The following is a 27,969-nucleotide window of genomic DNA, read 5'->3' as shown; positions in this document are numbered from 1 at the left end:
TTCACCGCAGGAGATGATTAATGTTGTTTGTTTGAGAAAAAAAATGGAAAATTGGAATCGCTGAGCGTGCACATATGTTGATGCTCGCGTTCAACATAAGGGATGATTCGGATTCCGAGGGCAGTGCTGTAGGGTGTCCTGCAAGGTACGAAGGGATCGTTGTCTATAGATAAAACAAACAGTTGCATTGAGTGTGGAATAATTAATTTTGTTCCTGAAAAATGCAGGCCAAAAGGTGAGCGATGAATGTCTGGCGAGAGAATTTTAACAGGTTGAAATGTCAATCTTGATACGAGGGAACAAATTTTCAGCTGAAAGATTTCGATCGACGAAATGTGACGCCATGTCTTGGAAGGAATGCAGGAGAAATGCGGGTGTCAGATAGATGTTTGACTTTATGATTGATTTTTGTTTCCATTTATTAGAAAGTTGCTTGATAAATGATGTATCTATTTCCGATCCATGTCTGTTTCTGCAAGATCTTTAATGTTCGAAAAATAAATGTAGATGCCATCGTCATTCCTTATAATGAATTTTTACGTAACCGCTAATTATACCAACGAACTTGTCACATTATCGTTAGGCTGCCAATTTTCTCTCCTCGGTAGCTGACCGAAAACAACATCCATGTGCCAAAAACTAACAAACCATTAGAGGGACGTATTTTGGCATGCCATTACCTCTCGACGCCAGCTAGAGTACATCCTACATTGAAAACAACAAATACAGCAAACCAGCCAACTCGTGCAGTAAGAATCTCATGCGTGGCTTTCAATTTCCCGTAGATAATTAAAAGAAACATCTCATTTCCTCTTGTCACTCATTTCGGTACGGTGGCGATGAGTGGCGTTTTTCGTACCAGAGTTGACGAAAAGTGTTACACACGGGAAGAAAGATGGCAGCAGAGCATTCAATGCTGCCGAAAGTAACAGCATGGAACGGCAATTGCCAAAAAGCATGGCGAGCAACAACATAAAAAAGCTCGAATAAAACACATACTCAACTACGACGTGAACAGCGAGTAATTACAACAGAAAGAGCAGTTTCGTAAATTATGGTCTCATAATTAACAATTTTCGAGCTCGCACGGGTCGCCTTGTTCGGGTCCACCCGGAGGCCAACATCATGTAGTTGGTGTTCTTCTTTTCACGTGGTTTGTTGCACATGGTCTAGTCTTTTTACAGCGCTAACACTTGATTCGCGAAATTTTATTTTTGAATTTTGATGGTCACAATGGTTCTTCGAACTGGACTGATGAACAAACAGCGTGAATGGTGCATCGAGTTTTTACAGCTCGGAACCTTCAGTTATGTTTGTTTAAATGCTGGTTACATGTTACTCTAACCTTGACTGGCTCAGGTTTTCAACTCAAATTGAAACGAGGGTACTTTCGCAGGTTCTCAAGAATAGTGAAGAAACGAAAGTTGGTTTGATATTCAGAAATTGTGTTGCTAACCAGTATATTTGCCATCTCCTTTCGTTTGGTGGTAAAATGCCATGTACTTGACAATACAATACACGGAGTCACTGGTGAAACAATGAGATTTAAATTCATAATCATAAAATATTTGATTCATTTTTCAAATCGATATTCCTTCTATCTTGTATTTGTACGCCATTTATTGATGTCGTTCAAGTTTCGTACAATCATAATTATTGTTTTCATAAAACAATTATGTTCATTTTCTATCTCCAGAAAATTTAGTCCCAAGTGAAATCTGATGAGCGCCACATTCGGGCCACCCAAGTTGGTCTTTCGAAAGCACACGACAAATTTATCCCAACCGCCATCAGCTTGTTATAGATCCTAATCACCATATGAGCTGATGTTATACATCGCATCTTTCTAGACAGACAGTGAGCAGTGAACGAAAACGTGACCATAGAAAAACAACAACATCTGAAACAAAGAAGCGAAAACGAGTCAACAGAAAAAAAAGCATAATTTGTTTGAATTTGTAAAGCAAACATGATTGAAAATACAAACTCATCATCCGCATCGCCGATTTGGACTTCCAGTGCAAGGAAGGCTGGATGCTTTAATGATTTACACGGGGACGCAAACGATGACAGGGTCTTGGTGATGGACGCTCCAAACGCCAATGATCGTGTAGGATTTTCCCATTAGATCATGCTGGTTTGAATAGAAGTACATATTATGTTAATTAATGAATTAATCATATGGAAAAGTTATTCAATAATACGTGTCAAAAAATCATATTTTTTAACCAGATTTCTTACGAATGGCCGAAACACAAATGGCCGAAATAACCAATGGCATAATAGATTTAATGGCCGAATCACAAATAGCCGAAACATGAATCGACCGAAAATATTCACGTCCTTAAATCTGTACAAATGCTGCCACTCGTTCGGATTCAACTAGCGGATAATCCTTACTAGTAAGTAAATCTAGGAAATTGGAGGCACCTAAATAGAAGTGGCCATAGAACTGTTTGGGTTGCAACACTGGCAAGATACCCATATCTAAATTCATGAAATTACTCCGGAAAGTTAATGTTCATTGTTTTGGCTTTATTTGACGATTTTGCCCAGGCATGGTCATTCCGGAACATATTCCCATGGGGCTTCGAACAAAAAATAATATAAGCAACACAACTATTTACTTCGAAACAAAAACCTACGAAGTAGCCTTGAACTTTAGAATTTACACATTTTGAACGGATGTTTTCATCTATTTCTATCCGCGAATCTGGAATGTTCTCCTGAAGAACCCTTTTGCGCCGAACCACTTTTATTTAGGTGCACGCATTTTTCGAGGTTTACTAACTAGTTGGGAGTATACCTTAGTTGAGTAAGAACGAGCGGCAGCGAGTAAGGACAATATATACCCAATATTTGTGCAGGTCGTAGGCCGTGAACAATTTCTATGACATTCCGGCCATAGTATGCCACTTGTTATTTTGTCCATTTGCGTTTCGGCCGTTTGTTTTTCTGCTACTATACATTATCCAGGATACACTTGACGCTAATGCTTAACATCCGTATGCCTAGTAAGCTTCACCCGTGCGTGTTCGTACACTGGAACAAATCGGTACGTCAAGTTTCCGTGAAAACATAGGTAATTCTCATCCATCGCACTTTTCATGTAACGTTCATGTGAATTGTTGGCAGCTTCCACGGCTCACGTGCGATTCCGGTAAATTTTACAAATTTTCCCATTAAGGGGGCATAGTACCATCCGAGCAGGAGCGAAGAGCAAAATAATACAAAAACTGTATAAATAAATAAAAACTCTAAAATAATATCAAACTGTGTTATAATGGTATGTTTTGTTATTGAATAGATATGGAGACACATTGATAACACATTTTGTTATTGAGTAGATATTTAAAACAGTGGTTGTGAGATGAGCATAATAACCGATTTTGTTATCATATCTTATGGCCTTAAAATGACATTCGATATATTTCATACAATTTTTTTTGTTGATTAAAGAAATTTTAGATTATAAATATTTTATAAAAGGATTTTTTAATATCTCATATACTACTGCATTTGTTATTCAATACCTCAATAATACTAAAATATGTTATTCTAAACTCTGAATACAGTCATGTTATTGCTTTGTTATTCAAATAACACAAGTAGTTATTCTCAATTCTTTCTTCAAATTCTTTCTTCAATTATTCTTCAAAAATATAATGCTTGTTCCTCTTTTGGACGTTCCTCCCCATTTGTCAGCTCCCCCTCTTTTGTCTACCCGGCCACTTACATATCTGTTTTCTTTACGGAAATCCCTATAAAACCCTATACAGAGAGAGAAACAAAGACATTTATCCTATTTGCACCTTCTAGCAATGGCCTCCCCACCCATAGTTTTGTTATTGTACTTTTCAAAAAAAGTAGAAGGTGCAACAGCGTTTCTTCCTTGGATACATAAAACGTGTCATTCCTTTCATCTCACTTCAAGACAAACTTGTTTGTAAACAATGTTTTTAGTTTCACAGCCAGTAGCAAGTATGCACAAATTATTGGCCTAGCCCACACTGGAACATGCCACATAAAGTTGACCATGGAAAAAACATGGTGTTCTCAGATCAACTCCACACAGTTTGAATGATTGCCCCTGTGACTCAAATAGAGTCGGCCAGCAACACTTAGCACTAATGGTGGAACACTTTTTATACGGGTCACTTTGATTCAGCGCATAATTACACTTGACAAATCTACAGCTGCGAGCATTGCCGTTTAGTGTTTCGTATTTTGATTTTTTCTGTTGTACGCAGGGATGCCAGGTGATTTTTTGAAAAGTCTTCACGAATCAAGGAAAAATGTCTTCATTTGTCTTCCTTCGGCTTTCCGCCCATTTAAATTGCATGGTGAAGACATGTCTTCACATGTCTTCAAGTGAAGACATTTCACTTTTTTGCAACAAAAATGTCTTCAAAATGAAGACATGTCTTCACTTCTGGCATCTCTGGTTGTACGGATAAATTTTTACAGTCATGTGGGCGTTACTCCCCATTCCTGTCAGCAATCTCCTGTCATCAGCTCCCGTTTTTGTCCCACCGTCACTTAAGGAAGAAGCGTCCAAACATTTCGGAGTCTTCCCCCTGTTACTCCCCCCTCTTTTGTCAACCCCTTCAATTTGGATTTCCTTATATCAAGGAACATGTATGAAAGTTTGATAAAGAACGGTCAAGGCGTTTCAGAGTTATCGTCTTCCCCCTATTAGTCCTACCCCCTTTGTTAACCCCTAGTGCTGATTCCCTGATGTCAAGCAACATGTGTGCCAAGTTTGATAAAGAACGGTCAAGGCGTTTCGGAGTTATGGCCTCCCCCTATTAGGGACCCTCTCTCCTGTCAGAGAACCTCCCACCTCGTTTTTGTTTCGTTTTCCAGTGCTGATTCTCTTATGTCACGGAACATGTGTACCAAGTTTGATGAATAACCGTCCAGGCATTTTGGAGTAATGGCCTCCCCCCTGTTACAACCCCCCCTTTTATTTCGGAGGTATGTTCCCGCCCCTATTAGTTCTCCTCCCCCCTTTGTCAACCCCCGTGATAATTCCCTGACGTCAAGGAATATGTGTGCCAAATTTGAAAAAGAACGGTCGAGGCGTGTCGGAGTTACGCCCCCCCTATTAAGGACCCTCCCCCGTAACAGATAACCTCCCTTCTTCGTTTTTGTTAACCTTCCAGTACTGATTCTGTTATGCCACGGAACAATTGTGCCAAGTTTGATGAATAACCGTCCAGGCATTCCGGTGTTATGACCTCCCCCTGTTACGAACCCCCCTCCCCCTTTGTCAACCCCCCAGTGCTAATTCTCTTATATCAAGGAACATGTGTGCCAAGTTTGGTGAAGATCGGTCAATGCGTTCTGGAGTTATGGTGGAACATACAAACAAACATATAAACATACAAACATACTCACGCTCACTTTTATATATTTAGATTTACAATTTTGTTTTTATTCAGGAGACTCCTCCCCTTTTCCCTACGGATCCTTGAAGGTACCATGGATTGGCGCTGGGGGCTTATCCGAATTGAAAAATTCCAAAATGACATGAAAGTATATTAAATTACCTCGTGTTTGACCCATCCTTTTTTGAAAATTCGTACGCATAACGAAATGGCGGACATTGAAACATAAAGGTAAGGTTTTCAGCCGAAAAAATTGACTTTAAACCACAGAGAACAGACTACCAGGTAATTGACAAAAAGTGTGTAAAAGGTTTTTGTGTAATCTACGAGTAATCCTTCAATAGAGCACCCCTCGAACAGTAAGTGGCAAACTAAATCTTGATGTCGCTGCCGCCGCTGCTATGTAACTCCAGCACAAAGAAATATTGATAAAGGTACATGGATATTTTTTGATGCGTTTGGCAAACTATTTCTGGAGGGCGCTACCGACAGATTTTACACACAAAAAATCGATTACTTCCTTCGAGCCTGTTAATCTGTTCTCTGTGTTTAAACATTTCTAAAAAATACATAAATTGCAAAATCGAAAAAAGGATAGGTCAAACACTTGATAATTTTGTTGACTTTGAAATAAAAAAAGAATCATGAGAATTGCTTGAGCCGTTATTGAGATATTCATGGTACCGACTTTCAAAACCTGGTTTCGAGAAAAACGGCGTTGAAGTTTTTATTCGCTGTGTAATCGCTCCAGGCATGCGCGGTACAAATAGCTATAATTTTGTCAATTTTTGGAATTCGTCTAAACGGTTTCAAACACATATGGTCAAAATGTTATTCTTTCGAAATAATCAATAAAAAAAATTCGGTTTCTAAAAATTAAAAAGGTACCATGCTCCCCACCTGAAATCCATGTAAATTGTTGTACAGATGTTTAAATGATTTTTCACGTGGCTGAGGCGTGTGGATTTTTAGAGTGTGCTGAATAAAACAAAAATGGAAAAAATTAAATAACAGATACCTAGGTTTTATTATGTTCAGAAGTGGTGATGCTGCAAGCCATAAAATTTTGTACTATTTGCACAATTTGATATCATTTTTGAGTAGACTGGAATGGAGTACAATCTTAGTTGAAAGCAAAATTACCATTCCCAAGAATGTAAGTTGGTTTTAAAAACGATATTAATATATAGAGTAATTCTCGCTGAAATGGGGCCATTACTGACACGAGGTCTTCATATATTGGAACTTTTGCACTTAATTGGTTGAAAATGGTTAAAAAATGAGAATTATACTTTTAATACTTCGAAATAGTGGACCCCTCGTTCGCTAAGGGGGCTAACAGTATAAAAAAAGTTGAATTTTGAGCAAACCTTGGGATCTATAGAGCTTGCTAAGCCCAGTGCAAAAAACTACAAAAACTTATCGTTTTTCACTCAAACGTATGTTTTTTTTACCGGGGTATAACTGGGGGAAAATAAAAACAAACGTGTAAAACCAATGTACAATCTAACAACAGCAACAACAAACCGCGTGTCGATGTGTGCGTGCGGCAAACGTCAGCAAGCTCAATAACATGTGATATTTTATAAATTTGCCATGAAACAACTAACAAATGGCCCGGTTCAGTAAAGACGAAGAACAGGGCTTTCAAATGGATTAAAAAATTTTTTGAAGCTTAGATCAAGTACTATAAACATGTATAGGTGATCTTTGTTCCCACCCACCCTTATTAGAATACGGAAAGCATATGTTAAACATGTTTGTGGCACCTATACAGGTATGTAGTACCTGACCTGACCGTAATCTGTAACTGTCAAAAGTTACTCATGGCTTACTATAAAAAAAATAACTTTTTTCTGTTGGGAAACACAGACATAGTTCCTTCGACAAAGTTGTAGTCTTTATATTTTCTACAACAAACAAATTTGCTCAAGAATTTATATTCCTATCTCTTTCGAGTGTGGATATACGGAGCATTTTCTTAAAAAGTTCTTTAAAAATTCGTTTTTCATACTTAACTTTTGTTGGTTGCATTGGTTGGGTGCAAAACACACTATTCCAGGCAATCCGGCACCAGCTCTTCAAAAGGGCCAATCTGCAAGAGGTAAACAAACCCAGTGAGGGTTTCTTTCCCTATGCTTGTTCAGCAGAAAATAGCCCTCACTCGGTTTGTTTACATTTTGCAGATTGGCCCTTTTGAAAAGTTGGTGCCGAATTATCGAAGTACTCAAAATACACGTTTTTTCAGAAGTCCGCAAATCTCTAGGACCTCTCTTTACAAAGTTATCGCTTACTTTTTTTAACTTGTACAGGGGTTAGACAAAATGGTTGGGACAGGCAAAATTTTGATGAAATTCAGAAGACCATAACTTCTACAAAATTGGACATTTTTAGATAAAATCACTTGCATTCGACGGGAAAATTCTTCTAGTTTTTCTAAAATATTTCAAAATTAGCAATAGTCAGCGGATACCGGAGATATTCCGGGTTGTCTGAGGGTATGTCAAAAACTGATTTTTTTCATCGCTTGTATCTTTTTCTTTCATGAAAATTTATTAATATTCATATTTTATTCCAAAATTAGATTTCATTTCCAGTCAATCGGTGAAAAAAGTACGGAAATCCGACGAGAAACAACCGAGATATGGCCATTTTAATGAAAACAGTTCTGGAAATGTTGCCAGTAATGTCCTACCTTTATGACCATTTTAAAACATGACCAAAACCATTCCAATATGGATGTTAAACTTAAAAAATTTACGAGGGTTGAAAATCCTGAAGTTTGACACCCATATTGATATGATTTCGAATATTCCCTAAAACGACCATTTCCGCCGGGGTACCTAGAACCTGTTACAGGGTTGCCATGGCACGCTGCGGACCAGGAGATGCCTCTAGTGTCAATAGCTCATAAAATCTTAACGTTTGATGCTCTTATTGATATGGTTTGCGTCATGTCCTAAACTGGCCAGAGCAATAGATGTTACTAGTACTGATTTTACGAAAATGGCCGTAACTTGGTTGTTTCTCGACGGATTTCCGTTCTATTTTCACTAGTCGACTGGAAATGAAATCTAGTTTTGGGACAAAATATGGATAATAATAAATTTTCATGACAGAAAAAGATACAAGCGATGAAAAAAATCAGTTTTTGACATACCCCCAGACAACCCGGAATATCTCCAGTGTCCGCTGACTATTGCGAATCTTGGAATATTTAAAAAAAAAACTAGAAAGATTTTCCCTTCGAATGCAATTAGTTTCATCTAAAAATGTTCAATTTTGTTGAAGTTATGGCCGTTTGAATTTCATCAAAATTTTGCCTGTCCCGATCATTTTGTCTAACCCCTGTATAGGTGCCACAAGCATGTTTAACATATGCTTTCCGTACTCTAATAAGGGTGGGTGGGAACAAGAATCACCTATACATGTTTATAGTACTTGATCTATGCTTCAAGGTGATGCAGTGATTTGATATATCCACTTGCCCCATTTTATCCTACAGGCTTATGAAGCTAAGAAAAATAAAGCTTGAATATGCGGTAGCTTAGCAACTATCTGTCCTAAAAATTTGCGGTCCTTTGCAAAACCGTGTGTTTTGAGTACTTCGATAATTGCCATGAACAATGTGTTCTTGTAAAAAGCAACTAACAAAAGTTAAGTAGGAATAACTAATTGTTTAAGAACTTTTGACGTAGGACTACGTCTTTGTTTACTATACTGGGACTGAGTAGCACACCTTGTGAAAACGAAAATAGAAGTGTAACGTTAGAATGAAAGATTTCAAATGCTAATAACTACTAAACTACTGAACGAAACTGAACAGTTCATATGTCGTTGGACAGATAAAATTATCAGGAATTTTATGGGGGGGGGGGGGGGTATGAGAGCAATTTTAAAGAGGGCGTAAGAAAGGGGGCTCCTATACAAATGAAACACAAATTTTCACAGAACTCGAGAATTAATCAAGCAAATGGAACCAAATTCGGCAAGTGCAGATTTCAGAAGGCAGGATTTTTTTCTATGGTGAATTGTGACCCCTTCCCTTTCTAAGAGGGGGGCTCCCATACAAATGAAATACAAATTTCCTGATAACTCGAGCACTAATCAAGCAAATGGAACCAAATTTGGCATGTGGGAGTTTTAGAAGGCAGGAATTTTTTGTATGGTATAATGAGACCCATCCGTCTTTTAACAGGGGGGGGGGGGATTTTTTTATGGTATATTACCACCTTTGCTTTCTTTAAGGAAGGGAGATCCCTTACAAATGAAATAAAAATTTCTGCATAACTCAGGAACTAATAAAGCAAATGGAACCAAATTTGGCATGTGAGGGTTGCAGAAAGCAAGATTTTTTTCTATGGTGAATTGAGACCCCTCCCCTCTTTAGGAGGGGGGCGGGGCTCCCATACAAATAATTAACAAATTTGCTCATAACTCGAGAACTAATCAAACAAAAAGAACCAAATTTAGCATGTGGGGGTTTTTGGAGGTAAGAACTTTTTCTTTGGTGTACTGTTTACTTCCTCTTCTAAGAGGGCGGGAGGCTCCCATGCAAATAAAATAAAAATTTCCTCATAGCTCGAGAACTAATCAAGCAAATGGAACCAAATTTTACATTTTTTTTTAGAAGACAGGAATTTTTTTACGCATAATCATATTTAATACAGTATAATCCGTGGGCTGGTCATTCATCAGTATTTTAACCTTTATGATGCGCACAAGTGATTTTTAAAAGAAATCGCTGTCCCAATGGCTACAGGCGTTGTGCTTACGAACCCCCGTCCACGTATTTTCAAAGCCACCATTGCATTCAATGAAGAATTGAATCTGAATAATTCGATATTCTCTTTTAAGCATTTACTTAAACAATGGCACTCACAGATAAACATACATACATACATCTTATAAACATACATATGCCACAAATGCAGTTTAGGGTAACCAACCTATTTTGGACCCCTTCAGCAGCTGTACATAATTTGAACACTTCCATTTGATTTAGCTGTAAGTGTCCAAATTATGTACAGCTGTTGAGGGGGTCCAAAATACGTTGGTTACCCTACATTAGTCTTTCATCTAATGATCTGATATAGGGGAGAGTAGTCAACAGTGAGACAGCAGGAACAGTGAGACATCGGGAATAGCTTCGCCATAAAACATACAAGATCCATGATATTTTCCTGCAAAGTAAAGTTTGTGAATCTGTATCACATAATACAGTTTGAGAAAAATTTGTTAATTTTTTAGTATATTTTTCAACAAAAGTCGTTTTTGGGGGGGTCAAAGTAAATTTTATTGCGATCATTTTCAGGTGATTTTTAACGGCAAATCGCATAACTAATCCAAATTAAATTTACTACATGGCATGTCATAGGCATGAGAGATAAAAATAAAAAATATAAGACCATCGAATTGTTTGCTAACACCACTATTTCACTATTTCTTAAAAACATTCCTATTGGGAACAGTGAGACAAACAGATGTGGGTAACTTTCAAAAAAAAAATTTTGTGTTGAATTGTAAATCAATCCATATGAATTGATTGTAAATGAGTTCTGAAGTGTAAGTTGAAGGTCAGATAACCAGGATTGGACCTTTATATGAATATAAATGTAGATATGACAAAAATCGGAATTTTTAATAATGTACAACAATAATGTATCCTTTATGCACAAAATAAACAGTACGACCTCTAAACTATTCTTTGTAACTAAAAAATGTGGTTTAAGTTTAATTCTAATATGTGTCTCAGTATCCAATACTCGTTGTCTCACTCTTCCCACCTACTGGGGAACAGTGAGCCAAAAAAACACCTTCACATTTGCGTTTGTAACTATTTTAGCTTTCAACCAAAAAGGCTGAAACTTTTTTTCAGACAACTAGAAGGATATACCTTTCAAATGGATTGAAGACCTCGTTGGTAACTATCACCAAAAAATTTTTAAAATTTTTGGAAAAAAAGTGTCTCACTGTAGACGTCTCTCCCCTAGTCCTACGTCACCCATTCGTACAACCTTTAGGACTGTATACCTTGTAGTTTTTTAGGAAACGCGGTGGCCCTAGTCTGTAACAATATATATTGATAAGTGAGAGGCAGGGTAATGAAGACGGACACTGCCACAAACATTTGTCATGTTTCATGAACAATAATGTCTTAAATTTTTTTATTTTCATGGGATATTTGAGGTGAATTTTATGTTTTTCGAGATCCTGAATGCAGAACTGATTTTCATTTCTCTCCGTCTTGTAGAGATATTTTTATTACTACGTTGTTACGTTCACTGCCATCAATGAAAAAAATTGCAAGAGATCGGTACGTGATGGACATCTTCTATTATTTTTGACATGGCTTTAATACTGACCCGTGAGTTTGTTTACCTGCAAACCTGTGATAAAATATTAAAACGATAAGTTAAATTGCCCATTAACAGTTTGATATTGATAATGAGCAATTTTATTTGTTCGAAAATCGATTAACAATCTGCTTTTTCAATTACCCTCGTCGACTTCCGCATACCACTTAGTCAACGCAAAATACTTCCACTAAAACATCTTACACAGCTGCCGCTACTTGACATGCAAACCGCGACGATGCAAAATCATTGTTATCAAAGCATAATTCAAGAAACATGCCAAATTATCAGTACACACAAACAAGATCCTGAGCTCGAATTTAAATGTATCGACAGACAGTAATATAACTAGCGGTCAGTTTAATTTCATATAATTTAATTTAATTTAAATTAATTAGTGTCCCAGGTATAAGAAATACCATTAAGATAGATGATCAAACGTGTATTTATTATAATTATTATGCAGTTTCCGTAGCATAGAGCCTTAAAATAAAAATTAACTCAGCGTACGGTTGGTTTCGATGACCGGTAGCAGAAATTGTTGTTGTTCACTGCAGTGATGGCAGACAAAGTTATGAATTATGAAGCAGCTGAAGTTTAACTCGAAGCTTCATAGATTAATTAGGTGTTTGATGTGCACATCAAACTGCGCGAATATATATTTTGTCGGAGCTGTGAGACAATTTAAAAAAAATTAACCTCATGGCGTATAATTGATTTTCTGGATGAATGAGGTATCTATAATTTGTGTTCGAAAAAAGTATCAACGTTGTATTTTTTATTGAAATTCTAGTTACCACGAAATAATGTTTTATTTTAAGGATTTTATTTAGTTCGTCATGATCGTTTGCGTTTGCTCCCGCAAGGTATCAAAATTATCCGTAATTAAATTCAAAATCATAATCTAGATTTCTGATATATTTATGTTATTTATTGTTTATTGTTTACAGTTCTGTCTCTAGAAAATGGTAGTACAGTGAGATTTTGAATTGGGCATGGTTCGATTTTGGCACGGCTCGACTTACCGCAGGCTGCCAAAAACTTGTTTGTACCGGAAAGTTAGCTCCGATAGATGGCAGACCTTTTTAACATAAAATGGTTGCAATCGTTAATTAATAATATTTAGCTAATATCTGACGCATTTACATTCAATTTTTTCATATCAAAAAAGCGTAAGATTAATAATTACATTTTATACGCAAACAACCTTAAATGGTGTTGTTTCATATTTGGCTGAATTTCGTATTATTATTCTGAGCGTTGACAAATAGCTCTGCTGCGACTAGTAAAATTACCCTAAACAGTTGATTTGAAATGTCATATGGCCATGACCAAATGCCTATTAGAAGAAACTATAGAACAACTTAAAAATAACAAAATTATCTATGTTTAAAGTTTTAGTTTCGCGCAAGTCGGTTGTCCTCAATAAAACTTCCCTTGGTCATATGAATGGTATGAATGATTAATTAGATTAGGGTGTGTCTGGATGACCAAGCTCACCTGTCTGGACGGCGGAGCTTCAACCGGGATTGATGGAGGTCCGAGGAGACTGCGTTCGGTTCATGTTAAATTTCACGGCTCCATCCCGCGAGCGATCTTTTCCAACGGTAATAGATGCTGACACGAAGCAGCCTCAGACCACCGAATGCCATCAGTGCGCATGTGAACCGCTGTGTGGCTGCTTCTCCCGTACCACCATCAGGCAGCGAGCACAACCGTGCCTCAGGAACCGACAACGAAGGAAAAGAGAGTGGCCCGTCAAGAATGTGAATATGAATGTCGAAAAATGTGGCGCCAGAGCCTTGCTTGCGTCCTATAACGAGAACGAATTAATGATATAATTTTCTGTTTTGTTTCACTACGTTGTTCCAGCCTAGTATGGTGGCAGCGACGGCAGTGTTGCCATGAATGATTAATTTCAATGCTTGTTACTATTTATAACAAGAGAAGAGTTTGATTATTTTTCAACCAAAGACTGACAATCTATTGCAATTTTTTTTATCGATTTTGTATTGATGGTAAACTCGCTTCGAATTGAATGGATAAAATTGAGTAAAGCATGCCGCATAAATGAAAACAATTGTGAAAATAGTCATAACCATGTCACTAGCACAGAGAACTGACTACCAGGTAATTGACAAAAAGTGTGTAAAAAGTTTTTATGTAATCTACGAGTAATCCTTCAATAGAACACCCCTCGAGCAGTAAGTGGCAAACTAAATCTTGATGTCGCTGCCATCGCTGCTATGTAACTCCAGCACAAAGAAATATTGATAAAGGTACATGGATATTTTTTATGCGTTTGGAAAACTATTTCTGGAGGGCGCTACCGACAGATTTTACACACAAAAAATCGATTACTTCCTTCGAGCCTGTTAATCTGTTCTCTGTGTCACTATTATAGTCTTTATAATTACCATAAGATCAAAGGTTACAGTACATTCCCAAAGCAGAATTTTTCAACGACGCTACCATTTATATTATGGTTCAACCATTATCATTATGCTCATCATATCCTAAAAAATGTATGGAAAATCGTTCGATTTCGTATGGTGAACATTCTTAACGACCCATTGTTTATATGGTAACTATGGTAACTATGGTAACATTTTACAAATGGTTCTAGATTGGAAGATAGATGATAATACGTATGGTTAGAGTATACCTAATTCCAATTACTCTCGACTGCACGCAAAATAATCCACACGTCCTTTCCACGTGAAAAATCACGTAAATTTTTCTACAGGGAGTTACGTGACTTACAGTTGAACATTATTGGAAAATACAATAACATCTATCTGATTTCCACGTAAATGCACTCATACTAATGCAAATTACGTGAAATTCACGTAAATAGTACGGGAAAAGTTGGAAGGAAAATATTCACATAACTTTTCACGTAATTTCGACGTGAAAATTATTTTGAGTGTGGGAGAGGCTGTTAGTGTCAATAGGATCGTAGCAGCTGGCCCTGCTATTATCCTGAACTCTAACAGTTGGCTGCGAAGTCTGTCGTATAAAAACAGAAGGTCAAGTTTCGATAACGGAATAGGTACCTAGGCTTTGCTCTTATATTTTCAATTAATGAGGGATGTTTTTCAAAATTCAGATAGTAGCCCAATGAGGGTTTTATGAAAGTCTTGTAATGGCTTTTATAACCAAAATTGATCATAAATACCACCATAAAAGTACAATATAACTCTATTGGATATTTGGGTAACTTTTTCTTACCGCATTTATCAGGGCAAGTGGGACTCATATTAGTGCTTGACTGAAAACATAAGATAACGGGAAACAGCATATGATTAACAACCCTATTAAAATATTAAAGAAAACAGCTAAAGATAATACTTTGCATATGATTCATCAAAAAATGCCGTAACGAAACTGTGTTACTATTTCTATTATACAACTGGTAACATTATAATTTACATAGGACATAATTTATGTGCAGTTACGCAGCAGACAGTTACGTTACACAGTGCAATACTGCAGTACTGCAGTATGTAATTGTATCCCACTTTCCTTAAACGTAATTTTTGATTAATCTTTTTCCCATGGTTTTACAATATGTTTATGACTTTTCGCTCTATCATAGACAAGATGATAGAACAGTTAGAGTGAAACTATTGTAGGAAATAGTAACGCTATAACATTCATCACGCTTTATTGTTACGTATCTAGATGCAGATTAGCTTAATTACAGTGTCTTAAGATTCATTAACATCGTGTTATGATTGTATTTAATATGTATAGTTATATAATTTATATTATAATTTGGTCGAAGATTAACGAAAAAGTTAAAATTTAATTACTGCCTGTTGAATCGTGCTAGTACCACAAGATGCCAACTTTGACTAGATTAGTGTTATTCTAGCGTAGCGATTGAGAGTCATTAGAATGCAATTTACGAAATACACCGTGCTTATGCTATGCTGTGCTAAGCTGTTTATCGTCACACCAGCTCCGTAATTTCCCTGTGCTCTAACAGTTGCGAAGTCTGTCGATAAAGAACGCTTGAACCCCAAAGTTTTTTTTTCACAATGCTGAACAAGCATCTTGTCTACTTTGTTCACCGCAAAAAGCCAGTTTGTTTTAAACTGTTTCTCGCTTCTACAAGTTTTTGTATCGTCGTTAGATTCCCTGTGATGATGGCCCAATTTTTCCTTGATTTGACGAAGCTCTGATGTGTTTTGAGGATTGCTGTCCTTGACCACCACCTATACGTTGTTTAAAACCACTACAGGTACAAAGAGCCAACCAAATCGGATACTTCTTGGCGAACTTCGACAATTTCATATGCTTGAAAATGTCTGTCATCTTTTCCCTTCCAGTTACCGTATTATACTCCTATCCAAGAAATTGTTTGAAATCTACCTTGACGTCGGTTTCGGCATCTACATATCACCACGCAATCGAACTTCGTCAGCATCTTCATGACAGCTTCCGGGACCATCGTAATGATGACGTTGATGACAGTTGATGTTGCCAATTTTCATGCATTGCCGCTTTTGCTTGGACGCCATTTTGATCTGAAATTAAATAAAAAGAAAACTATTCTAATTAAATTCTACTATATAAACTTCAGTCGTCATTTTGATAACTGGAGAGCAACTTTATAAATGGGTCCTATCGTAAACGTAAATGTAATCGTAAATGTCAACAAACCGCGTGAGAGTTTTTCTACCTGACTAGCATAGGGAAATAAACTTTCACGCAGTCTTTTTACGGTTGATCGACGGAAATCAGAGCAGAAATATCAATTCTTTTATTGCAGCGATTAACATTTCGTTGACAACACATTCGGTCGTATACAGCTACAATTTCAGATTTAATATTTTTAGAATAAATTGCACAATTCCATTTCCCGACGGCTCTGGCAACTCTTCTACCGGAGTCGGTGGTGTGTTCCCGAAGTATTTGCGTTCGAAACTTACGACACAGTAATATGATTTCCTTTGATTTTGTTGGTTTTACTTCCTCGCGGGCGAGTGTTCCGTAGCAATAAGCTAACCAAGTAGCGCCATCGTACAATGTAAATGACTATGAAATTTTCATTTTCACGGGCTCTGCCTCTTGTCTTGCAATGGTTCGCGGTCACACGCATTGTGGATAACACCCGGCCCCGCCGCGGCGAGGCTATTACACACCTCAAAATGCAGTGAACTTCAGCCGGGAGAAAAGTTAATCAAATTGATCTAATTATGCTTATTTAATTTTCTAATCATCCGATTCACCTGTGCTTACTCGCTTACCCAATTTTTCTATTTTTCTATCATCTCGACTATTTTTCCATGATTACCGGCTAACGTTGCTGATGCGCTGCTCTGTTGCGGTTGCCTGCCACGCTGCTGGTGCTGCTATTTTGGCCGAATTGGATCCGAATTGATTGCGCACTGATTGGTGTGTTCTTCGACTTTGGAAATTGCCGGCGGTTGCACGGCTAATGCTCTCCACCGTCGATTACGTCCATTGATGATGATGATGATGATGATGATGATGATTATGCAGATCCTTTCCCATCGATGCTGCCGGTTCCGGTGCCACCGATGCATGCGATGGCCTTACCGCCAAGGTACTCGCTGCCTGGCGTAGAGATGAAGCTGCAGAACAAGGACCTTTGGCGGGAGTTTCACAAGATCGGCACGGAAATGATTATCACCAAGTGTGGCAGGTGAGTGATAAGATGCTTATTTTTCTAGTAGGAAGTTTAAACATGATCATGTGATGGATAAGCCATGTTCCATAAATTTCTTTCTATCGGTAACTTGCGACTGGATTCAACAAAGTGAGAGAACCCCTGTGTTTGTCACATTATTGCTTTGTCTCATATAGCGACGGATGCCAGCATCCGAAAGGACCCGCAATGAAACAGAAGGATGCGCGTGTGGAATCAAAGAAAAAGCACTTGGCATGCTTGTTAGGTGCGGTTAGAGAGCTTGGGAATATTTTAGCCAGGCGCCAGCAGCCAGGGACCGCATGCTGTTCTTGGCTGTTCCTTCTTCGTCAATCCTGAAGATTCTGCGGCTTGACGACTCTGATGGCGCGGTGCGGCAAGAGAGAAAGGTGCGACGAAATCAGGGGGTGTTTGCTTCAGTTTTTTTTGTTGTTTTTCATCTTCCTGTCGGTGATGGTACGGATTTTGAAGTGCTCAAAAGTCAAACCGTACCAAATTGTGATCAGTTTATGATTGCACAGTGTCCATCCCTGATCTTATCGTTCCGCAGTCGGGAAGTCAAGTGGTTTGATGGACTGATGCGACTGTCGATTTTGCAGATTGCAACCAGTAAGTTTTGAGTTTGTGGAGTCTTAAAATGGTTTACTTTCTCACACTTTTAGCCAAATGCTGATGGCATTGACGGCTAAGGTTTTAAACACTGGGTTGCAAATTAATTAAAACGTATCTTTTTGCACTCATATTGTACATATTTGATTTTGTTACGAAAAAGGTTTCAGAACGTGTGGCAGCTACAATTTATAGATTTTACATTAATCCATCAAACAGATTTACTTGTTGCAATACATTTTTCAAACAAGTTAATCATTTTCGTGGTTAAACCACAGACAAACAGACATAACACTCACTGGTCCATTCCTCGTACGCTTTGTTTCAAATTTGGTTTTGGTTGGGAATGTCTCCAAATTCGTTAACGAAGCGCTGTTCAACGAAAAGAGGGGAAGGCCATTGGCACAACACTTGCTCCCCCGAAGAATACGATGATGTAAGTTAATACAGTGGTAACCAGGGCTGTCCTGCACTCAGTGCTTTTTGCAGTGCTATTTTGCTTTTTTAGCTGTAACACCTCAGCCAAACAAAATTCGAAAATATTATGTATGGCGTATTCATAGAGTCGATTTTAATCCATAAGATTGCTGAACTAAGTATTGCTCTATCTTAATTATTTACGCTGTATTTTATTAATAAACTTCTCCAAGTATAGCACCCTTAAATGCTATACTTGGAGAAGCTTAATAATTAAATTTCAGCGCATATTTTTTAATTGCGTTTACTTTATTTTCATAAATATTTCATAATTCTGCGATTAATAGTCTTCAAAGAAAATGTGTATTTTAATATACTAAATAACTTGGTAGAACATATGAAAGCAATAAAAAAGTCGGATGCAAAGTTTTTGAGCAGAATTGATCTTTTTCAACAAACCATAATATTTCGCAACCAGTAAGAGACAGGTAGTTACTACATTCATCAAAGTTGCTCAGTGTAGTATGTTCTACATTTTTTTGAAGAAACAATCTTTTAGGGTTCATTTAAAAAATATACGTTGTATTTTATTAATAAACTTTTCCAAAGATACCACCTTTAAAAATTACGTATTTTTAGGGGAATGTCGTCGTTGTTGGGCCACCTTTTGGCATTAACCCATAACTTCCGTTTCGAAAGGAATTTTGAATATCCAAATACATAGTGATAAAGCTCTAAGAATAAGGTATATTTCTAGCAAATCTCAAGCTGACTGCTTGAAAAATAATAAAGTTATAGGCATTTGCGTAAAGACAAAAAATGTTGGCATAGTCGGGCCATGTTGTACAAGTTGGGCCACTGCTGAAAATCCAAGCCATACGTATTGAAATTCTATATAGAGACATGAACAAAATGAATTCCGTGAAAAACGACTCATATAAATAAAAATACCTTATTTTTAATCACATTACTACACTATTGTTGACGAACTTGTAAAATCAATATTACCACAATCGCCTTTCCCGAAGTGCACTACTACAATGAAAAATAACAAGAATCTAGGTTTTCATTGTAATAATTTTGCTTTATTGCATCACATTTCGCGTGACTGACGTTCTCTAGCGATTATTGCCCTTCTGCGCCTAAAATTTTGGTGGCCCAACCAATACCCGATTTTGCCACTGCCGCGTTTTTGTCACCGCTAAATTCGTCATGGGGGTGAAAAAAATCAGTTCATTACTGTATTTGGGGTGTTGATGCTGCCATACCCAAAAGGTGTGTGTGTGTGTGTGTGTGTGTGTGTGTGTGTGTGTGTGTGTGTGTGTGTGTGTGTGTGTGTGTGTGTGTGTGTGTGTGTGTGTGTGTGTGTGTGTGTGTGTGTGTGTGTGTGTGTGTGTGTGTGTGTGTGTGTGTGTGTGTGTGTGTGTGTGTGTGTGTGTGTGTGTGTGTGTGTGTGTGTGTGTGTGTGTGTGTGTGTGTGTGTGTGTGTGTGTGTGTGTGTGTGTGTGTGTGTGTGTGTGTGTGTGTGTGTGTGTGTGTGTGTGTGTGTGTGTGTGTGTGTGTGTGTGTGTGTGTGTGTGTGTGTGTGTGTGTGTGTGTGTGTGTGTGTGTGTGTGTGTGTGTGTGTGTGTGTGTGTGTGTGTGTGTGTGTGTGTGTGTGTGTGTGTGTGTGTGTGTGTGTGTGTGTGTGTGTGTGTGTGTGTGTGTGTGTGTGTGTGTGTGTGTGTGTGTGTGTAGCACTTTCTTCAAAGAGTTATGTCTGTTTGTCTGTGGTATGAACAACTAAATAAAATATTTTTTGCGCGGCTATTTTTAGAGCTATTTTCGCGGTTTTTCCAACGAGATTTTCGCAATGTATGTGGTTATGTTCTTAGCGACTAATTTGATGTATTTACCCGATTTTTGAAGCAAATTTTGGATTTCGCATGGATTTTATACAATCACATGTCTATGCGGTGTTTATTCGTAAATTTTGCAGCTTTCGGGAGTTTTTGCATTTTTTTCACGTGATTTTTAGTATATTCGCCGGTTTTGACGCGGTATTGATTAACGTGGAACGTATTCCTCGCATAAATAGTGACTTCAAGTCACTGACTTGATTATTTGCTGTAGGAGCACATCTTATGGGAAGGAAAGGGTGTGCAACCAAAATCTAAAATGTAAATCAGTAGTCAGGGTTTGAATGCTTAAACGTTTCTTAACTGATAAATCGATCAGATTAGATTCTTCTATAAGTTGATTCACATGAAAAAAATAATCGTATTTCGATTGATAAACAGTGAATTGGGAATTAGTGAATCCTTGATTGTATTGCGGATTTTCGGCTTTTCAGTCAGTTTTATATTGAAAATGGCTTTTTTATACTGCCTGACGTTTCGGCCTTAGGTTTTGGCCTTTTTCAAAGGTTACGTTTTCTTGTCTAATCGTTGATTGCCAACGAAAGGAAGTTTAATTTTTAACAGCTGCAAATGCATTGGTTTAGTGACAAAATAATGAACACACCTAAACCTTTTGACCATAGTGCACAACATAAAACGTTTTCAATATAAAACTGACTGGAAAGCCGACAATCCGCAATACAATATATGTACCTCAGTCGATCTTAACAGCGTCCTTTATTTATTTTCTTCGCAATTTTTAAACTTCAAGGCAGGTCTAAAACCATGATCGTAGTAAACGTTGACATGGAAGAAATGTATCGTATAAAGATGATATTTCAGCATGAATTGAACATTTAGAATTTGGCATTCTCCGTAGAAAGTTTGCGTTAACGTCTCGTCTCGTCATTAACTGTTCCTCCTCAATCAAAATCGGACTCCACTAGTGGTAATTTAACTTAGCCAAAACCAAGATCTTCATCTAGCCCTAGCCCTGGTCCTAGCCTTAGCCCTAGCCCTAGCCTTAGCCCTAGCCCTAGCCCTAGCCCTAGCCCTAGCCCTAGCCCTAGCCCTAGCCCTAGCCCTAGCCCTAGCCCTAGCCCTAGCCCTAGCCCTAGCCCTAGCCCTAGCCCTAGCCCTAGCCCTAGCCCTAGCCCTAGCCCTAGCCCTAGCCCTAGCCCTAGCCCTAGCCCTAGCCCTAGCCCTAGCCCTAGCCCTAGCCCTAGCCCTAGCCCTAGCCCTAGCCCTAGCCCTAGCCCTAGCCCTAGCCCTAGCCCTAGCCCTAGCCCTAGCCCTAGCCCTAGCCCTAGCCCTAGCCCTAGCCCTAGCCCTAGCCCTAGCCCTAGCCCTAGCCCTAGCCCTAGCCCTAGCCCTAGCCCTAGCCCTAGCCCTAGCCCTAGCCCTAGCCCTAGCCCTAGCCCTAGCCCTAGCCCTAGCCCTAGCCCTAGCCCTAGCCCTAGCCCTAGCCCTAGCCCTAGCCCTAGCCCTAGCCCTAGCCCTAGCCCTAGCCCTAGCCCTAGCCCTAGCCCTAGCCCTAGCCCTAGCCCTAGCCCTAGCCCTAGCCCTAGCCCTAGCCCTAGCCCTAGCCCTAGCCCTAGCCCTAGCCCTAGCCCTAGCCCTAGCCCTACCTCTAGCCCTAGCCCTAGCCCTAGCCCTAGCCCTAGCCCTAGCCCTAGCCCTAGCCCTAGCCCTAGCCCTAGCCCTAGCCCTAGCCCTAGCCCTAGCCCTAGCCCTAGCCCTAGCCCTAGCCCTAGCCCTAGCCCTAGCCCTAGCCCTAGCCCTAGCCCTAGCCCTAGCCCTAGCCCTAGCCCTAGCCCTAGCCCTAGCCCTAGCCCTAGCCCTAGCCCTAGCCCTAGCCCTAGCCCTAGCCCTAGCCCTAGCCCTAGCCCTAGCCCTAGCCCTAGCCCTAGCCCTAGCCCTAGCCCTAGCCCTAGCCCTAGCCCTAGCCCTAGCCCTAGCCCTAGCCCTAGCCCTAGCCCTAGCCCTGGCCCTAGCCCTAGCCCTAGCCCTAGCCCTAGCCCTAGCCCTAGCCCTAGCCCTAGCCCTAGCCCTAGCCCTAGCCCAAAATCCATGATCCAAGCTTCAAGGCAAAAATTCAAGGTCCAAAGTTTAAACCTTCAAATTCAAAGTCCGAAGTTTAAACCTTCAAATTCAAAGTCCGAAGTCCACACCTATCTGCAAAGTCCAAAGACTAATGTCCAAATTTAACAGTTAAAAGTTAAATACCATGCCATTTGTGAATGGGAAATTTCAAAGCCATTCCTGGAAACTGACCCAATGGATGCATAATGTTTCAGTATTGGTTTGGCCAGATTTAGCATTTTTTATTCCGCAAAGGATACGCTAGCCTTGTACAAATCCAATGGAGTCGGGTTCGCACCAAAAACGATGTATCATCCAAACTGTCCTTAGGTTTAGCTGATAGCTCTTTGGGCACTGACTAAGGCATACTTGCACATTCCATTGCAACTTTTATAAAAGGCTCGGAAAAAATTTCTTAAATCATTGAAAAACAATCGGTGCTAAACCTGATGAGAAGTGAATTCACTTGTTGGCATACGGTTAAATAAATACCAAAACGATTATGCTGTATTGTAACTGTAAGAGATTACTGTAAGGATTTTTTTTTATTTTTTTTTTATTTTTTAATGTCGTTTTATTTGTTTGTGTTAAAATTATTTACATGGTGCCATTAGTTTCAATTGTAATATGAAAATCTAGTTCATTTAGATTTATTGTTCCCTGATTTAAATTTATGAAACTTATGTAACTGATAATCATCATTAGTAGTATATTGCGGCTGTTTGTCCTTATGTGCTGGAAGGTTGGCTGCATAATCTCTGCGAATTCGATTCTTCGCCATCCGTTGAAGATTAGAGCACTCCTTTGTCGGAAGTATGCCCAGGCTGCTGCAACGCGCGGACATTCAGCATATTTATGTTCAATAGTCTCGACTATCGACCCATAGTGCAGACAGTTGTTGTTATCTGCTCTACCGATCTATGCTCTAGAGATCATATAATTCGAAAATAAAAACTGAATTTGCTTACAAATTGAGTTCGTATTGTCATTTTCAAATCATGCTTAGACATTCTGGAATACCATATACGTCAACCATGCGGTCGTGTCTAAAATACAAAAGAAATCTTTTTAACTTAAATGGTCCGTTCACATCGATCTGGGTTAGAACTGATTGAATAACGAATTCGCTGTAAACATTTGTTTCTAAATAACTTCATAATATCATGAATAAGTTACCAGAGGCAAGTTTTATGCGTTGCTTGAAAGATTTCATCAAAGTGTTGGATCTTTTTCTACAGGGTTTTGTTTAACACTATTCTCAAATGAAAATTTCCAAACCAAGCTACAATAAGAATTAACTTAGATTAGTTGATTAATCTTCAGAAAATCATAATTGGTAGTACCAAAATGTTCAACAAACTTTCAACAAACCCAAAAACCAGCGGCCCTCAGACACGGATTTCAATTTCCTTTAACGCCATAAGGCGCCAACTGTATTTGCTTTCGGTCACGGTCCGTTGGTCGGCAATAAGTTAGTTTGCCTGCTTACACAGATTTGGCAAAACTGCAGCCCGGCATCCTGACGACGACGACGACGACGACGAGGACGAGGACGACAGCCGGCCACATCTTTATTCCTGCTTGTTTGCAAAAGCGCTAGCTCCGCGTGATGTTGTGTTTGCTGGTTTATTTTTGTTTACAAATACCGTTGTTGGTTGTGTTTTTTTTTGTTCCTGTACCCTGTTTTCACGGATCCTTGAGTGCTGTCAACAGTTTACATCTTCGTGTCAAAAGCGAACAGCGAAACGATGAGTCTATCTCTCCCCAAATGCATTTTGGAAATGTGTTTCATTTTTTTCCTCCTTTGCTTTAGCCCTCCGGGATGTGTTTATTTGCGAATGAGTTTTGTTTTGCTTGTTTTTGTTTTTCATCTTGACGTTGCTGTGTTTTGTATTTATTTTTTCTGGTGGTGATTTCCTAAATCACACTGCGACCAAGCGAATTTCTTACCATTCGGTCGCTATTCGAAGTTGGCGCCAACTTAATTTGGTTATTTACGGTTCATAGACAACTGTTAGAGTTAGCTGTTGTATCGGGGAAGCCACATAAAGGACTTATAACATTTTGACCTAGACCCAGAAGGTAATGCTTTCGGAACAAAGCTGTAAAAACCGTGAGTTATTGATTCCAACACGTTCCAAACGATGTTGCCAGTCATTGAGCGCACTTACCGTAAACGGGTATTAATTGGTAATAGATCAATTACAAGAGCAGTTGGTTCATCTTTTAACCAACAAAGCTTCTGTTGCAGCATGAAGTCGGCAGACGCGCGCGTTTAGGATCAATTGAAATTGGATTAATTGAGGGCTGTTGAGGCCCACAGCAGATGAGCTGCTGGAAACCCGAAACATTGGCCAATGAGTTGCAGCGTGGAGTTTCACACGGAACACGGAGTCTACCTTAAAGAAAGCATGAAAGATGAAAGAGTAACGCAAAATGCTGAAAGCAACATAATGGGCCCCGATTGAGTGAATATTTATTCGTATGAAGGTTTCTGATCTTTCGAAAATCAACTCAACTCCGACCGTCAGGGCGTAGCACTAGCAGGCAAGCAACGATCTGGTTATGCGAACGGGGCACACCACTTACTTATCCATTTCATATCCCTACGAAAACAAAAGGAAATACCCTAGCATTATTGGCTTTCATGCGCCAGCCAAACAAGCCCACTAGGTGATGTGTGATGAGATTATTTATAACTTGAAAACCCCTAATTATCGAAAGAAATATTTCCATTTAGAAATATGCTCCACTACCTGTATGTTTTGATAGCTATTTGGTGAGATATAAATAAGTTTGATGGACAATGGATGTCCTAAAGCTATCATCAAAGATTTGGGTAACATTTTAGACGCAATAAATTTTGGAATTTTGATCATTTTGTCTATTTTTTCTGAATTTTATGGCGTAATACGAATTATTATTGGAACAGTTTCATTTTGACTCATTTTTCTAATATCTAGTTAAAAATGGTCGGTTCAATACCTTGCAACAACTGAAAGAAACAGTAAATTTAAAGACAAATTTGTTGCTAATTTCACAAACATACTGGTCATCATTGTGCTACTTTTTGCACTGTTTTTCTCTTCGAGTCAACCGTTTTGCTGCACAACTGCAAAGGTAAACGGTAATTTATTCATCGACAAACGAGCGAATGGTTCGTGTGAAAAAACAATCTGCGCTATCAAGAGCTGTATGTCAAGACGGTGTCTGCAGCGGTTCAAGATCAACACCGACAGATCAATCAGAGTTCTCACCCATTTTCCGAGCCCGCAGCTAAGAGGTGCTGTAAATATCGATCGATCCAAAGGCACACCACTGACTGGCATCGGGGCGACTGCAGCGAGTTGCATCCTTGGCTGTTAGGTTAAACTGGAGGTATCAATTTCATCGTCAACGTCGATGTCACAGTGCAGTGTCGTCCAGACAGACGCGCTAACGGTAGCACATGGTAGGATGAAAATCAGTAGAGCGAGCTAGCGGGTTAGTTTTTCAACTTTTACCGTCTCGTAATGTACATTTCAATGGAACCAAGTGAAAACTAAATGCGTTTACCTTGGACTTTTCCCGATTCACAAAAAACCGAAACGATTTCGTCTGAGGGTAAAATTGACAGCATTGGCGCCACTGGACACATGTTTTTCGTGTTTTGTTTGTCAAATTTCAAGTAGCATCAAAACACCGAGCCCAACACATTGTATCATTACTGCACTAAATACCATTGGGAAGTGTCATGTCAGTACGCTTAGGATGACGGAGATGGATATCTAAACAGAGGTAAGAAGAGAAAAATGTTTTTTTATAATTTAAAGTGAAGTAACAAGTGTCAAATGGTAATATGAAACTTTCTTCTGACATTTCTGCTGGTTTAATTTCAATACATTTTTTTCTCAAATAAACATTCACATTCTATTCAAATAGAATTTTGTAAACTCGTTCATACGCATGGTTTTTTGACTAGATTACTCTTAAACCTAAGTTATAACTGTGTTTTCTCACAATTATAATCGAGTTCTATTCCCTTAACACTGCTCTACAGCACAGCGCTTTTTTCTATCAATTTACCATTTTAAACCACTGGTTTCACGTGTTTCCTCAAAGCACAGAAGATTTCAATGAGAAAAATCTCTGGGCTGAACAGAGGGATCGTTCCGCGAGCATCAAATATCAGACAAAAACAAAGACCAAATCGAGGATTGCCTTGGAATCCTCTAATGATGGAGCAGATAATGACCTCGACCTAGCCGACGTCTTTATAACACAACGCCGAAACGATATGCAGAACAAGTTAGATGACCTCTCCGAGAGCTCCCAAACAGTTCACCTTGCGATAGATCCTTGATAAATTTCGGGAATTCAACTTGCAGACTCACACTGCAGATTGCAGATTGTTTATAAACTTTAAGGCGGCGTACGATTCAGTTAAACAAAATGAGCTGTGACAGATTATGCTTAAACATAGTTTTCCATCAAAACTGATTAGGCTGATACGTGCTACCCTAAAATCAAGCGTCAGGATAGCGGGTGAGATTTCGGACTCGTTTGTGACGTCAGAAGGTTTGAAGCAAGGTGACGGATTATCGAATTTGCTGTTCAACATTGCATTGGAAGGTGCTATTCGAAGGGCAGGCGTGCAGAGAAGCGGTGGCATCATCACGAAATCTCATGCTCCTAGGGTTCGCGAACGACATCGATATCATCGGTGTTCACCGTAGAGCTGTGGAAGAAGCGTAAACGCATCTTGGGGAGAAAGCTGCGAGAATAGGTTAGTCATCGCTAACTATAACGAAAATAAAAAAATAACTTTTTTGTGTTACAAAATATAGACACAGTTTCTTCGGCAAAGTTGTAAATATTATTAAAACAAGCAACTTTGCTGAAGAAATAAAACTTCTATCTTTATGGAGTGCTGAACTATATGCCATATTCTTTAAAACTTCTTTAAAAATTAGTTTTTCATACTGGATCCTGTCCATCATAGCCACGGTTAGTCTAGTAAACTTACCCGGAAAGCCGTTTTCGTCCAACATTTACCGTAGCTCTTGCCGGTTTGCCCTATCATATATAGCCTTGAAATCGATGAACAGGTGATGTGGGGCGGACTCGGAATTCGTGGTACTTCTGTAGGATTTGCCGTAGGGTGAAGATTTGGTCCGTTGTAAACCGACCCTCCATGAAGCCGGTGTTGCTAGATACAGTCAGTAGGATTGTTACACTAGACCCGTAATTGTCATGTACTCCAATAACCGGCTGCAAAGTCTGTCGATAAAGAAGGATCAAGTCTTAGAAAGACGTTTAAGCTCAAGGCTTTGCTTTGCATTTTTTTAATCCGGCCTTCTAGCAACATGTCCTGCCCAACGTAGCTGTCCAGCTGATAACTTCCCACAAATCTATTGGCTATTGGCGATAGTCGATGGAAGATGACTTGGGACAGCATTTTGTAGGCGGTATTCAGGATAGTGATCGCTCGGTAGTTTTCACCTTTCGGTAGGTTCGCCTTTCTTGTAGATAGGGTAGATAACTCCGTCTTTCCACTCCTCCGGTAGTCGTTCCGTATCCGA

General features: G+C 39.1%; 1 protein-coding gene across 1 annotated transcript in view; it reads left to right on the top strand.

Annotated features, from left to right (window-relative positions):
- LOC128737050 (T-box transcription factor TBX6-like) overlaps positions 1-27,969 on the top strand; it is a 93,005-nt gene that overhangs the window by 15,721 nt on the left and 49,315 nt on the right. The window contains exon 3 of the mRNA XM_053831597.1: positions 17,258-17,420. Within this exon, the coding sequence (XP_053687572.1) occupies positions 17,258-17,420 (163 nt within the window). The remainder of the gene's footprint in view (positions 1-17,257; positions 17,421-27,969) is intronic.

The sequence above is a fragment of the Sabethes cyaneus genome, chromosome 2, assembly GCF_943734655.1.
Source record: "Sabethes cyaneus chromosome 2, idSabCyanKW18_F2, whole genome shotgun sequence".
Classification (NCBI taxonomy): Eukaryota; Metazoa; Arthropoda; class Insecta; order Diptera; family Culicidae; genus Sabethes; species Sabethes cyaneus.
Note: the sequence above shows the minus strand (reverse complement) of the source record. Positions and strands in the feature narration are given on the sequence as shown.